Source organism: Pseudorca crassidens, chromosome 15, assembly GCF_039906515.1.
Source record: "Pseudorca crassidens isolate mPseCra1 chromosome 15, mPseCra1.hap1, whole genome shotgun sequence".
Classification (NCBI taxonomy): Eukaryota; Metazoa; Chordata; class Mammalia; order Artiodactyla; family Delphinidae; genus Pseudorca; species Pseudorca crassidens.
The window spans coordinates 65,364,897-65,381,136 of record NC_090310.1 but is presented as its reverse complement, the minus strand read 5'-3'; the positions used below and the strand labels follow the sequence as shown (position 1 = coordinate 65,381,136).

The 16,240-nt window shown below is 41.7% G+C and overlaps 1 protein-coding gene across 2 annotated transcripts in view; it reads left to right on the top strand.

The window, feature by feature from the left end:
- Window positions 1-16,240, top strand: part of TRPC4AP (transient receptor potential cation channel subfamily C member 4 associated protein) — a 78,541-nt gene that overhangs the window by 49,986 nt on the left and 12,315 nt on the right. Inside the window, exons 8-9 of one of the 2 annotated variants that reach the window (XM_067707925.1) lie at window positions 3,326-3,511; window positions 14,141-14,283. In XM_067707925.1, the coding sequence (XP_067564026.1) occupies window positions 3,326-3,511; window positions 14,141-14,283 (329 nt within the window). Of the gene's footprint in view, window positions 1-3,325; window positions 3,512-14,116; window positions 14,284-16,240 lie in introns of both variants that reach the window. The other variant, XM_067707924.1, reaches the window with a different exon arrangement.

Sequence of the window (16,240 nt, the reverse complement as noted above, 5' to 3'; positions counted from 1 at the left end):
AAAAAAAAATATCTCAATATGTTTTTTTTTAATTGAGGTGAAAGTCACATTAAAAAAATCAACCATTTAATTCAGTGATTTATAGTACATGTACAATTTGTGCAGCCACCATCTAGTTCCAAAACATTTTCATCACCCCAAAAGGAAACCCTGTACACATTCAGCAGTTATTCTTCATTACCCCCAACCCCTGGCAACCATCTGCTTTCTGTTGGTGGATTTATCTATTCTGGGTATTTCATATAAATGAAATTTTAAAAATGTGATCTTTTGTATCACATATCATACCTCTTTCACTTATCGTGATGTTTTTGAGGTTCATCAGTGCTGTTGCATGTCAGTATTTCATTCTTTTTTATGGCTGAATAATCTTTGTGTGTACATACCAATTTGTGAAACGTGTACATACCAATTTGTGAAACACTGATGGACATTTGGGTTATTTCCACCTTTTGACTGTTGTGAATAGTGCTTCTCTGAACACATGCATACACAGGTATTTGTTTGAGCACCTGTTTTCACTTCTTTTGGGTGTGAACTTAGGATGGAATTGCTAGGCCATGTGGTAATTCTATATTTAACTTTTTGAGGAGAAGTTAATTTCAGTGTAGTTCAGTGTAGTGGTTTTTTTTTTTAAGATTGTTTTGATTTGGACCACTTTTAAAGTCTTTATTGAACTTGTTACAGTATTGCTTCTGTATTATGTTTTGGTTTTTTGGCCATGAGGCATGTGGGATCCCAACTCCCCGACCAGGGATTGAACCCACAGCCCCTGCATTGGAAGGCATAGTCCCAACCACTGGACCACCAGGGAGGTCCCTCAGTGTAGTTTAATTCACCTTTTTTTATTAATGCAGTCACACATTATTTTATAGTCACTCGCTAATTTATAGCGAATGGAGAGGGGGCTAAGATGATTTGCCAAGCTCTGTGCTGGCACTAAATTCATATGACTTCATATAATCCTCCTAACTACTTTGTTTTTATTTATTTTATTTTTAAAGAATTTTCTTTAATGTTGTATTCTTTTAAGGTTTACTTTAAAATTTTTTATTATGGGAAACTTCACACATATAAAAGCAGAGACATATATATGACAGTGTAATGATCCCTATTTACCTACTACCTACCTTCAACAGTTATCAACTGATGGCCTGTCTTTTTTTTTTTTTTTTGCGGTACGCGGGCCTCTAACTGTTGTGGCCTCTCCTGTTGCGGAGCACAGGCTCTGGACGTGCAGGCTCAGCGGCCATGGCTTACGGGCCTAGCTGCTCCGCAGCATGTGGGATCTTCCCGGACCAGCGGCGTTCGAACCTGTGTTCTCTGCATCGGCAGGCGGATTCTCAACCACTGCACCACCAGGGAAGCCCCTGCTGGCCTGTCTTTATCTCTACCCTCATTTACTCCTACCGTCCTCACTTTGGATTATTTTGAAGCATATCCCAGACATTGTAAGATTTCACTTGCATACATTTCAGTGTTTCTATAAGATAATTACTCTTTAAACCATATTGTACACTCCCAAATTAATATCTTGATATTTTGAAATATCTAGTTATTTATTAATTTTTGATTCAATGATACATTTACATGATTTAGAAAATCTACAAATTCAAAAAGTTGTTCACTGAAAAGTACCCCTCCCACTGTATTCCCAGTGGCGTTATTCTCTTTGCCTTTGGCAAACCAGTTTTCTATCCTTAAGAAGATTTAATGCATACACAAGCAAATACGTACAGGCGTTAGCTTTATTTTAAAGAAGGTTAAATTTTGGAGCCAAGATTTGAACCTGGATTCCCTGCCTTCAAAGTTTATTATGTTCTTTATGCTGACCAGAATTTCTGTCTTACTCATCATTGTCAGTAAAATGTGACTGGTGCAAATAGGAGCCGGGTAATTATTCAGTTTCTTTCCTTACCTTAAAAAAATAGAAAGAAAGAAAGAAAAGACTTATCTTTTTCTTCCTGCTAGTATGTGTGTGTTATAGGAAAATCAAACAATAGTTAAGTAGTTTTTGTTTGTTTGTTTGTTTTTTGCGGTATGCAGGCCTCTCACTGTTGTGGCCTCTCCTGTTGCGGAGCACAGGCTCCGGACGCGCAGGCTCAGCGGCCATGGCTCACGAGCCTAGCCGCTCCGTGGCATGTGGGATCTTCCCGGACTGGGGCATGAACCCATGTCCCCTGCATCGGCAGGCAGACTCTCAACCACTGCGCCACCAGGGAAGCCCCAGTTAAGTAGTTTTAAAAGAAGCATTTATATCCTCTCCTACTCAGGAACAGCCACAGTGAATACCTTGGTATATATCCTTCTGTTCTTTATCTGTGTATATGTATATTACGTGCATATTTTAAAGAAGAAAACTTTAAAAATTTTAAAGAAAATGGGCTTAAGCCAATACTGTTTAGTAATTTACTTCCTTGGGGCTTCCCTGGTGGCACAGTGGTTAAGAATCCGCCTGCCAGTGCAGGGGGCACAGATTCGATCCCTAGTCTGGGAAGATCCCTCATGCCGCGGAGCAGCTAAGCCCATACGCCACAACTACTGAGCCTGCACTCTAGAGCCTGCAAGCCACAACTGCTGAGCCCGTGTGCCACAACTACTGAATGAAACCCACGCGCCTAGAGCTCATGCTCCACAACTACAACAAGAGAAGCCACCGCAATGAGAAGCCCGCGCACTGCAAGGAAGAGTAGCCCTTGCTCACCACAACTAGAGAGAGCCCACACACAGCAACGAAGACCCAACGCAGCCAAAAAATAAATAAATAAATAAATTTTTATAAAAATCACTAAAGTAATAATAATAATTTACTTCCTTAACAAGTAAATTCAAACATCTTTCTGGAGTTGCTGTATAAAGATGTGTGTGTCATTGTTCTTAGTGTCTGTGTGTTGTATTCCACTGCATGGATGTATCATTTAATCAGTATGCTATTAATGAACATATAGTTATCTCTACCTTTTTGCTGTTATAGAAACCACACCAATGAACCTCTCTATACAGATATCTATGTATATATAATTAGTTATTTCTTTATGGTAATTCCCCAGAAATGGACCTCCTACCTCAGAGACACACAGATTTACGGCGTAAAGGTTATTCTAGTTTATATTCCCACCAGTAGATATGAGTCTGTTTCCCTGCACCTGCTAAAATTGAATTTGTTTTTATAACTTTATTACTGTTTTACCTTGGGTTGGCATTTCATTTTAAAGGGAAGCTCTGACTAACTGCTGTCAGATTAAGGTGAGAAGCTGGTTGTTTGTTGAGTGCTTTAGAGCTGGTCTCTGTTTTGACATTTCCTCTTTTGTTCTTTCCTCGACAGCGGCCCTTCTCAGCATCCCTGGCTTTGTCGAGCGGCTTTGCAAGCTGGCAACTCGAAAGGTGTCAGAGTCAACGGGCACAGCCAGCTTCCTTCAGGAGTTGGAGGAGTGGTACACCTGGCTAGACAATGCTTTGGTGCTAGATGCCCTGATGCGAGTGGCTAATGAGGAATCCGAGCACAATCAAGGTACTCGGGATGGGTCTCCTGAGAGGTGGGGAGCATTCCTTTGGGTTCCTAGAGCCATTCTTGAACTCTTTTCCAAGCAGAATAAGTTGAAATTTGCTCAAAGTAGAATTTCCCTCAGGGCAGTCCTGGATCATGATGGTTAAGACTTTTGATAGCCAGTGACAGAACCTCTTTGAGCTCCCTTAAAGCAGACCTGATTTCAGGGACAGGGGCTTTGTTGCAGAACCCAAGAAATCAACTGGAAACATTACTGGAGCGTTTCTAGGAACCCAGAGGGTTCTTTCTCTGTTTCCACTTCTTTCTACATGTTTCTTTAGTCTTATCTTTCCTCCGTTCTGACAAGTAGACTGCCTAGTAAATGTGTGTACTCCTAGTCTCAGCTCCAGCTCCTTGGTGAACTACGGTGGCCTGTTTTGGGTGAGGTGCTCAACACAAAGCATTTGACTCTGGGGTCAAATTGTACAAAGCCAGGAATTCCCACTGGAATCATGCAGATAAAAGTGAAGGGAGGAGTTTCGTTCCTGGGATGGCAGTGTGTGGAGCTCCGTGGACCTGCTTGGTCAGTGAAACTAAACAAACCCTGTATACAACAGCAGCAACAACAAACATCCACGTGAAGTCTGTGGAAGTTGTTCTCAGAGTGTACAGCAAGTGGGGAAGCATTTCTTCTAGAAAATCGACTAAAATTTAGTGAGAACATTGAGAGCCTATGACACTAGAGTTTCTGCTTGATGCAGGTTCCACTCTGGACAGGTGTGGCCTAAAAGACAGGGCTCCCTCAGCTTCCAAACAAGGAATACAGAATCTCACTGGAAGAGGCAGGCTACCAGTTTTTCTCATCCCTTCCAGCTCCGAGTGGAGGAGGCTAAATTCTTGATGAATATAGCCAAGAGGGCAGGGGCTCCTTTTTTTCTCCCTCCCCTCCCCTCCCCTCCCTCCCTCCCTCCCTCCCTCCCTCCCTCCATCCCTTTTCTCAACTTTCTTGAGATATAATCAACACATAATATTGCGTAAGTTTGAATTGTACAATGTGTTGATTTTATACATTTATATATTGTAGAATGATTACCACTGTAGCAGTAGCTAACACCTCTATCCCATCACGTAATTACCATTTCTTTTTTTCTGGTGAGAATATTTAAGATCTGTTCTCTTAGCAACATTCAATTATATGATATAGTATTATTGGCTATAATAACCATCCTATACACTGGATACTCAGAATTTGTTAATCTTATAACTGGAAGTTTGTGTTCTTTGACCAGTAACTCCCCATTTCTCCCCACCCCACCCCACCACTAGTAACCACCACTAGCTGTTTCTCTGAGCTTTTTTAGATTCTACATTAAATGATATCATACAGTATTTGTCTTTCTCTGACTTATTTGATTTAGCATAATGCCAGGGGCTCCTTCCCTCCACCCACCTCAATACTGTACTCATAGGACAGAAGCTCTACCCAGGCCCAGTAGGCCAAGAATTCTATGGCCCTTATTGCCCTTGCCCCAGCTCTCTTGTAGGACAGAGGTTCTACTATGTAGGGAGAGGCAAGCTGAGGAGGCTATAGAGGCTACCTATCCTGCTCAGAGTAATAGCACTGAGATTTTGCCAGGGGGAGAGGTAATAGGTAAGAACAAAATGTTGGGAAGTTTGAGCTCAAGGTCATTCTCAGAAACAGTGTAGATTTTGGTGGTAAGAAAATAAAAGGAGCTCTTTTTAATTGAGAACAAAAAGCCAAACCGTATGCCAGCTAGTTCACCAGAGAGAACCAAGGAAAGAGGTGGCTAAGAAGAACTTAAAGCTGAGGTCAAAACAAACCTCAGTCTCAAAAACTACCCCTGCCTGAATTTAATTGAATCAGACTTTGGAGCAATTTATGCCTCAAGGCATTGTCAGAAACAGTAGAGCATTCAGCCAGCAGTTAGTGGAGCCTGACAACTGAGTTTCATACTAGATGAGGCAGAAAGTTTAACAGAGATATCAAGGAAAGAGCCAGACAAAGAGAGCCCTGCTAAAACACTGTCATCCAGGGACACATGCCCAAGGCTGCGCTCTCTGCCAAATGGCCTCATCAGTCCTCAGAGAAATAGACTTTACTGAAATAGGCTAGCCAGGGCATTAAAACAAATAAACAAGAAAACAACCACAAGCCCTGAAAGAAGAAAGAGGGAAGAGTATCAAGAGTTGCTACAGTATTTACTTAAAATGTCCAGTTTTTAACAAAAATCGAGACATGCAAAGAAACAGGAAAGTATGACCAAAACGCAGGAGAAAGCAGGCAACAGAAATTGCCTGTGAGAGAGCCCACATACCAGAATTAACAAAGACTTCAAAGCAGCCATTATAAATATGGTCAAAGAACTAAAGGAAACTATCCTCAAAGAAGCAGTGATGACAATGTGTCATCAAATAGAGAATATTAATAATGAGATAAGAGATATAAAAAGCCAAATGGAAGTTCCAGAGATGAAAAATACAATAACTGGAATGAAAAGTTCACTGAGAGGAGAAAGGAACAGAAAAAAATAGAAATAATAGCTGAAAACTTCCCAAATATGATTAATGTACACATCTGAGAAGTTCAAAGAACTGCAAGTAGAATAAACTCAAAAGATTTACACCCATTCACATCATAATGAAAATGCTGACAGAGAAAATCTGGAAAGTAGCAAGGGAAAAATGACTCATCATGTTCAAGAGTATCCCAGTAAGATTATCAGCTTACTTCTCATCAGAAATGATAGAGGCCAGAAGGGAGTGGGGTGACATATTCAAAGTGCTGGGAAAAAACTCAGCCAAGAATTGCATCCAATAAAACCTTCTTTCAAAAATGAAGGTGAAATAAACAGCTTTCTAGATAAACAATAACTTAGGAAATTCACTACTAGCAGACCTGTCTTAGGAGAAATACTGGCTGAAAGCAAGTTACCTCAGCCAGTAATTCAAATTCACACAGCAAAAAAACGGAGGATCGGTGAAGGTAATTGTATAATAATAAAAGACAATATATGTGCATCTTTCTTCTCCTTAACTAATTTCAAAAGCAGTTGTATAAAACTATGTGTTTATAGTTACATTGTTGAACCTATAACATATAGAAATGTAATATATTTGACAATAACAGGTCAAAGAAGGTGGGTGGACCCAAAGTTGTAGTGGAGTAAGGAAATTGGACAAGGTGGTAACTCGAATTGACAGGAATCAGTGAAGAAAATCAAAATGGTAAATAAGAGGGTCACTATAGCAGACTCTGTAAATATTTACTTGCTCTCCTTTCTTTTCTCAGCTGCTTTAATGGACATAAAATTTTATAAAGTAATAATTATAACAGTGTATTGTGTAACAATGTATACAGTGTATTGTCCAGTATATTGTATTGTTTGGCTTTTAGCATATGTAGATGTAGTATGCATAATAATAGCACAAAAAGGGGGAAGAGGGAGCTCTGGGAGCCCTGGAATTACGTTAATTTATATCTGAAAAAGTCTGTCAAGTTAAGATGTATATGGCAGGCAAGCCTTGTAGCAACTGCTAAGAAAGTAACTTTAGAAATATAGTGAGAAACTCATTAAAGGAATTACAGTGTTATACTAGAAAATATTTACTTAATGCAAAAGAAAGTGTTAAAGGAAAACTAAAGGGGGCTTCCCTGGTGGCGCAGTGGTTGAGAGTCCACCTGCCGATGCAGGGGACGCAGGTTTGTGCCCCGGTCCGGGAAGATCCCACATGCCACAGAGCGGCTGGGCCCGTGAGCCATGGCCGCTGAGCCTGTGCATCCGGAGCCTGTGCTCCACAACGGGAGAGGCCACAACAGGGAGAGGCCTGCGTACCACAAAAAAAAAAAAAAAAAAAAACCTAGAGGAATTTTAAAAAGTGAGCTATATAGAAGACAAAAAGTAAAAGGCAGAAGTAAATCCAACTTTGTCAGTAATAACATTAAATGTGAATGGATTAAATAATTCATTCAAAAAACAGATTGTCATGTTGGATTTTTTTAAAAAGATCCAATTATTTACAGCCTACAGGATACACATTTTCTATTCAAAGGTAGAAATAGGTTGAAAGTAAATGACAGAAGAAGATGTATCATGCAAAGGACAACCATAAGAAAACTGTAGTGGCTACTAAGAGTACTAAGAGTGACTTTAAAACAAAAATGTTATCAGAGATTTAAAAAATAGATTTTATAATAATATAAAAGGGTGAATCTATCAAGATATAACAGCGTGTGTATCTAACAACAGAGCCAAAAATAAGTAAATGAAGCAAACCCAACAGATTCAAAGAGAGAAATAGGCAGTTCAACATAATAGTTGGAGACTTTAATAACCCATTTTCAATAGTGGACAACTATATAGAGGATCAGCAAGGAAATAGAAGACTTGAGCCACACTGTAAGCCAACTAGACTAAACTGATATATATATAGAACACTGCACCCAACAACTGTAGAGAACATATTCTTCTCAAGTACACATGGAATGTTCTCCAGGATGGACCATATGCTAGGCCTTAAAAAAAAAAAGAACAACTCAGGAAAGTTAAAAGGATTAAAATTGTACAAAGTAAGTACTCCAATCGCAAGGGAGAGATATTAGAAATTAATAGCAGAAAGAAATTTGGGAAATTCACAGATGCATGGAAATTAAGCAGTACACTTGTAAATAACTGATGGTTCAAAGATAAAATCACAAAGGAAACTAGAAGATATTTTGAGATGAATGAAAATGAAAGCACAACATACCAAACTTATGGAATGCAGCTAAAGGATGCTTATAAATTTATAGCTGTAAATGCCTACGTTTAAAAAGAGCTCAAAAAATAACCTAACTTACCGCCTTAAATCATTGAAAAAAGAAGAGCAAACTATATTCCCAAAGCAAACAGAAGAAATAATAGGATTGGACTGGAAATTAATGAAATAGAGAATAGAAAAACAATAGAGAAAATCCACAAAACCAAAAGCTGGTGCTTTGAAAAGGTCAACAAAATTGACAAGCCTTTAGCTACACTGACCAAGCAAAAAAGGGACAAGTTCAAATTACTAAAATCAGGAATGAAAGAGGGTATATTATAACCAACCTTACAAATATTTTTAAAAAGGACTCTGAGAGAATACTGTAAACAACTGTATGCCAATAAATTAGATAACCTGGATGAAATGGAAGAATTATAAGAAAGATACAAACTCCTGCAACTGACTCAAGAAGAAATAGAAAAACTGAACAGACCTATAACAAGAGATTACATTAGTGATGAAAAACTACCCCAAAGACAAACCCTGGCCCAAAAGGCTTCACTGGTTAATTCTACCAACCATTTAAAGAAGTAACACCAGTACATCACAGACTTCCATAAGATAGAAGAGGAAAGAACTTTGCTTAACTCATTCTATGAAGCCATATTACCCTGATACCAAAACGAGACCAAAAGAAAAAAAGACATCACAAGGAAATTACAGACTAATGTGTCTTACAAGTATAGATGCAAAACAGCTCAACAAAATACTAGCAAACAAAGTACAGCAGCAAAAACGGATTATATACCTGATCAAGTGTATATACATAATTAAGTGGGATTTATGCAAGGTTGGCTCAGTATATGAAAATCAATTTAATATAGCATATCAATAGAACAAAGGACAAAAACTATATGATTATCAATAGATGCAAAAAAAGCATTTGATAAAATCCATCTTCATGATAAAAACATTTAAACTCGGAATAGAAGGGAATTCCTCAACCTGTTAAAAAGCATCTACAGAAAACCCACAACCAACATTATACGTGACAGCTGAAGACTGAAAAGCTTTTCCCTCACTAAGATCAGAACAAGACAAAGATATCTGCTCTTACCACTTGTATTCAACATTGTACTGGAGGTTCTGGCTAGGTAGTTAGGCAAGAAAAAGAAATAAAAGGCGTCCACATTAGGAAGAAGTAAAACTATCTCTAGTCACAGATGATGTGATCTTTTATATAGAAAAACCTAAGGATCCACTGAAACACCGCTAAACCAATAAACAAGTTCATTCAACACAGTTTCAGGATGGAAGATCAGTATACAAAAATCACTTGTATTTCTACACAGTAGCAATGAACAGACCAAAAATGAACTTAAAACAATTTCATTTAAAGGAGCATCAAAAAAGAATAAAATACTTAGTGATAAATTTAGCAAAGAAATATAAAACTTATACTCTGAATTCAAAGTGCAAAACGTCACTGTTACTGAAAGAAAGAAAACCTAAATGAATGTAAAGACAGCTTATGTTCATGAATCAGAAGAGTCAGTATTGTTAAAGTAGCAATATTTCACACCTTGATCTGCAGATCTATCTACAGATTCAACATGGTCCCTATCACAATCCCCTCTGGCTTTTTTGCAGAAATGGACTAGCTGGTCCTAAAATTCATTTGGAAATGCAAGGGGCCCAAAATAGCCAGGACAATCTTGAAGAAGAAGAACAAACATGGAGGACTTACATTTCCTAATTTTTCAACTTAGTACAAAGCTGTAGTAATCAAGACAGTGTGCTACTGGCATAAAGAGAGACATATACAATGAAATAGAATTGAGAGTTCAAAAATAAATGCTCACTTATGTGGTCGGTTGATTTTCAGCAAGAGTGCCAAGACCATTCAGTTGGGGAAACAATAGTCTTTTCCACAAATGGTACTGGGACCATTAGCCGTACACATGCAAAAGAATGAAGTGGACCCCCCTACCTCACATATATAAAAATGAACTCAAAAGGATCAAAGACCTAAATGTAAGAGCTAATCCTATAAAACGCTTAGAAGAAAACAGGGATAAATCTTTATGACTTTGGATTTGGTGGTGGTTTCTTAGATGACACTAAAGCACAGGCAGCCAAATGAAAAATAGGTAAATTGGACTTCATTAAAATTAAAACCTTTCGTGCTTCAAAAAACACCATCAAGAAAGTGAAAAGCCGGAATGGGAGAACATTTTTGGAGGGTGGAGAACATTTTTGCCAACCATATATCTAATAAGGTACTTGTATCTAGGAGGTATAAAGAACTCCTACAGCTCCACAATGAAAAGACAACCCATTTCAAATTATGGGCAAAAGATCTGAATAGACTTTCTCCAAAGAAGATATAAGAAAGCCAGCAAGCACATGAAAACATGCTCAGCATCATTAGCCATCAGGGAAATGCAAATCCAACCCACAATCAGATACCACTCCACACCCACTAGGATGATTATCATCAAAAAGACACATAACATGGGGCTTCCCTGGTGGCGCAGTGGTTAAGAATCCGCCTGCCAATGTAGGGGAAAAGGATTCGAGCCCTGGCCTGGGAAGATCCCACATGCCGCAGAACAACTAAGCCCGTCCGCCACAACTACTGAGCCTGCGCTCTAGAGCCCGCGAGCCACAACTACTGAGCCCACGCACCGCAACTACTGTAGCCCACGTGCCTAGAGCCCGTGCCCCGCAACGAGAGGCCACTGCAACGAGAAGTCCGCGCACCGCAACCAAGAGTAGCCCTGCTCGCCGCAACTAGAGAAAACCCACGTGCAGCAACAAAGACCCAATGCAGCGAAAGATAAATTAATTTTAAAAAAGAGACAGATAACAGGTGTCGGCAAGGAGATGGAGAAATCAGAACCCTCATTCCCTGTTGGTGGGCATGCAAAATGGTGCAGCCACTGTGGAAAACAGTCTGTCAGGTACTCAAAAGGTTAAACATAGTTTCCGTATGACCTAGAAATTCCACTTGTAGGTATATACCCAAGAGAAATGAAAACATATGTTTACGCAAAAACTTAGACACGAATGTTCATAAGAGAAGATTTACTATAGCCAAAATATGGAAACAACTCAAATGTCCATCAACTGATGAATGGATAACAATGTGGTATATTGTATGTAATAGAATATTATACAGTAACTTAAAAAAATGAAATACTGTTACGTACTGCAACCTGAATGAACCTTGAAACCGTTGTGCTAGAAACAAAAAAACACAAGTTATATGATTCTATTTATATAAAATGTCCTGAATAGGCAGTTCCGTAGAGACAGAAAGTAGTCTAGTGGATGCCTGGAGCTGTAGGTGCTTGGCGGGAAATGGGGATTGACTGCTAATGTGAACAGGATTTCTTTTAGGGGTGATACAAATGCTCTAATATTGATTGTGGAGATGGCTGCACAATTCTGTGAATATATTAAAGGCCAATAAATTGTACGTTTGAAAGGGGTGAATTGTATGGCATGTGAGTCATAGCTCAGAGCTGTTTTGTTTTTTTTTTAAAGTGAGTGTGCCCCAGGGTACAGTACAGATATATGGAGGGTGGTACCACTTTAATCAGTATTGTGGAGCTGAAGAGATTTGGAGGGAAGCACAGGCCTCTTAAACTAGTTTTTCTATCCTCATCCTTGGGAATCACGTTGTTACTAAGCTCTGGCCATTGCTTTCAGGACTGTGATTCGTGAAAATATTTATCCCAGAGAGTTTCTTGTCAGGCCTTTGCAAACCAGGCACCAAAAGTTGGCAGTGACTCGGCAGAGTCCAGGCTGCCTGCATCTCTCTTTCTCCACAGACGTTCATTACTGAGGAGGGCTCATGTGCCATCCGCCGCCCCTGCTCCTTCCACAGACGTCCTCTCCCGCAGTGCCCCCCAGACCCCCAAGCTAGGTGATGAGGACGCTGAGGCGCTGGAGGCTACATGGCAGGTGTGCAGCAGAGGCGCGATTCTGCGTGATAGCTCTTCAGATTCTCTTTACAAATCAGTTGACTCTTAAAGTGTTCTGGGAGCGGGGCCAAGGAGTCCCAACACATAAATTGAGTAATTATGGTTTTCCTCCCAACATGCAAGAAAAGATATGTGAATAGAAAGAATTTTCTCAATTAGATTTTTTCCAGTAAACTTTTCTTAGTCTTTGCTGGCTGTCACTTTCATTGCCATTAAGAGCTTGCAGATTAAAAGGAAGAAAACATATAGCAAGCAAGCATTAGCAAAAACTCAGAGTTCGTTTTCTACTTCTGTTTAACACATACTTGTATGTTGGGTACGTGTGCCCTGCATTTTTTAAGCACTTTCAACATATTAAATCATTTAATCTTTGCAACGTTGGTAAGAGATAGGTACTGTTGCCATTATTTCTGTTTTACAGATGAGGATGGATACTGAAGCATAGACACATCAACAGACTTCCCCAAAGCCACCCAGCAGTCTGGCTCCGAGTCCTTAACCACTGTGCTGCACTGCCTCTCTGTCATGCTTCGTTCAGCAGCTGGTCATCTTTCAGCTTTTATATTAGTGATGTAACATGGCTGGAAAAAATAGTTCTAAGTCTGTAGGGTGGAGTAAGTTAGGTTTTTAGGTCATGATATCCCCGTACAGAAATCATAACTGCATGTGCCTCACCCGAATATATCTCATGACCACTGCTCTGTACCACATAGACTTTCTGGCCTTTTCAAAAGGCCTCTAGGGCAACAGTTCCAATAGGAACTTAAAAGGACCTTAGTAGTTACTGATTCATCCTTTCACCTTAAAGATGAGGAAAACTAAGGGGAAGTAAATCCTAAGGTCTCCTGACTCTGACCTTTTAAAATAATAGGGACCTAAGAGTGAGGCTTCCCAAGAATCAGGTGCTGGGCTCTCTTGTGTCCTCCTTCACTCCTCACAGGAGCTCCAGCCGATCGCTGCAGCACTGCTTTTCTTCCCGTTTACAGAGCACTTGAAAGCCTGACGAGGAGGTGACTTGCTCAGGGTCACACAGCCAGCAAGTTGTCATTCCACAGCCCGCCCTCAGTCTTCATCCCTTTGCTCTGCCCCATTCCCGAGAGTACCCTCCACTGCAGCCTGCGTGACCCACTGAGACTTTTTTGTTAACTGGGTAGTAGAGGAAATGAGATGGTTTACCTAAAGCCCGAAACCCAATGCCTGACACATATTGTGTCCATGAATATTACGTAGCTTTTGCTGTTGTCACTAATAATGAAATAGGGTAAAATGAAAACCTGCTAGTAGATAATATCTGTATATTATCTGTATCATCTGTACAGATAGTATCTGTATCACTAGTATCGATTGTGATGCCTCGTCTGCCTTAGGAAACTTTCCATGACTGTTTGAAAAACAGGAGGGAAAAAAATCTTCAAAAAGCATCCATTTTAGTCCTTCAGCAGTGCCCCCTTGTGGCATCTAAGCAGAGGGACCAGGTACTTAAGAGTCCTTTGTGACCTGAAGAGAATTTGACACAGTTTGCTGCTGGACATGTGTCTGGGCACTTTCTCGGGGTGGGCGCGGAGGGTCCGGCGGTGGCAGGAGAAGGGATTTGGGGGCAGGGCATGGATCAGATTACTGGGTTGGCTGTGTCAGAGTATTTTTGCTGGGTGTTAAAAGCTGATGGGATACAATTGCAGAGTCCATGTTCCTAAGTTTCTAAGCTTCCCTGAACCCGGTGGCCTGGAGAGAGTTTTGTGGCTTTCAAAGTCTCTGTCACGGACTCAGGGCCCAGTCTGATGGCTCTGTTACCTCAGGTCTGTTCAGAGCAGGTTTGAGGGGCAGAAACGTGTTTCCTCACGAGCAGTGATTGAACCCTCTTTCCTGGTGGCTGTCTCAGCCTCCATTGTGCTCCCTCCTCCAGGGGCTTCGGAGGAAAATGGCCTGCCTCACACTTCACCTAGGACCCAGCTGCCTCAGTCAATGAAGATCATGCATGAGATCATGTACAAACTGGAAGTGCTCTATGTCCTCTGCGTGTTGCTGATGGGGCGCCAGCGAAACCAGGTGGGCCCTTCCGCCACGTCTCAGAGCAGGAGGAGCCGCGGGCAGACACTTCCCAGGCACCTGTTAGGCTGCCCCTCACAATGCCTCTGTCTCTGGCCAGCAAAGCGAGGGGTTGGCTCCCTTGTCCCTGTTTTACACATCAGGAAACCAGTCTGATTCCGGGGCTCATAGTCTTTCCACTGTACCTTGCTGTGGGCATCATTTCTAGACAGAGCATTGGTGCCCCGGGCAGGAGTGGGCGGCTTAGCCATGTTATCTGACCTTGTTAATGTGCAGAGTAAAGGGTGGGTGTCTGCCCTGTAGGTGCACTGGAGGAGTTGCCAGGCTGATGGGGACTTGGGGTGGCGGGTCGGAACTGTGTCAAGTTATGAAAACTAGGCAACTGCGGGGGGTCCAGCCATGCTGAGGTTCCTTGAACCTTGAAGCAGTTCCAGGAGGGAGGAGCAGGGAGGAGGGGGAGGGCTCTAGAAGTATGCAGCACTCCTCAAGATGCATAAGTGGCCCACTCGTGCTCCCTGCGCATTCTCCTAGGGGTGAAACGAGGCCTGGGGGGAGGGGTGGGCTAAGGGAAGCGGGAGCTGGGAGCTCAGCAGTCCTTGAGCACCTTTTTGAGTTAGGGACTGTACTCTCACACAGCTCTCTGTGAGGTGGGTGCAGTTATCACAAGTTTACAAGTGAGGAGCAATTTTAGAGAGGGCAGCAGGGAAAAGACTGGCTGAAAGATGACATCTGGCCCGGCAGCGTCCTGAAGAAAGCGAGGAAGCCAGGACTGCTAACCCTCAAGACAGCCTGCCAGGTAGAGGGAGCAGGCCCAGATGGGAAGTGGGTGCGAGCCTGCCTGGTGGGTTGGTGGAACAGTAGGGAAGCTGGGGGATGGACAGGAACCAGCAGCGAGGAGAGGTGGGCTGAGGGGTCACGCGGGGGCCAGGTCGCATTGGGCTTTCATAGGCCATTTAAGGGCTCTTGTGTTTATACTCTGAGTGAAATGGGAAGCCATCCTCTGGCTGCTGTGTGAAAGAGCTCACAGTAGCTAGGACCAGCATGTTTGTGGCAGGAGTGGTGAGAGGTGCTTGCATTCTGGATCTATTCTGAAGGTAGAACAGGTAAGATTTGCTGATCGGTTAGATGTGGACATAAGGGGAGAGGAGTTAAAGGTAACTTCCTTACCTCTTTCCAAGCAGGTGGGAGGAATGGTTTGCCATTTATTGACATGGTTAAGACTGGTGGGTAAGGACTGGAGGGGCAGACGTCTGAAGGGAGGAAGGGGAGGAGTTCAGTTTGAACAAGTTAGGTTTAGGTGTCTGTTAGAATTGGCACTTGGCTTACCTGCACCTGGAGTTAGGGGAGAGGAGAGGCCTGGAGGTATAACTTTGGGCGTCGTCACCCTGTGGTTGGCATTTAAAACCAGGACGCTGGATGAGATCCTGCCCTGATGTCCACAGCACTGGGACTCCTTCCTTTAATATGGAATATATTTCTTATAAAAGATATTAGTCACAATATCTTACCTGTGTTGAGTGCTTTTTCTTTTTTGAGGCACTTTCATCGTCATTCATATTTGAATTTGAGGTTATTTGGTAAGTTATACAGCAGGTGGTGACCTCTACCCCACTTGATGCTTGTGAAAACAAAGATACAAAAAGGGCCCTGCTCTCAGTCATCTCAGGCATCGTGAGAGCCAGGATTTAAACTCTGCTGCCCTGACTCTTCTTTCTGTCCCCTCACCATGGCAGTTCCCTGCTCTCTGAGCCTTCCTGTTACCAAGTTTCTATGAATCATTGTGGTCTTTAGTTAAACTGTGATAACAGCCTCCACTTCCTTGGGAGGGACCATCAGCTGGCCTCAGAACCCTGCCTTCCTGAGAACCAGTGTTATGCTGGTGTGTCCTCATTTGCACAGTCAGCATTAACTGAGTTCCTACTGTGTGCTAGGCACTGTGGGAACATGGATTCACAGA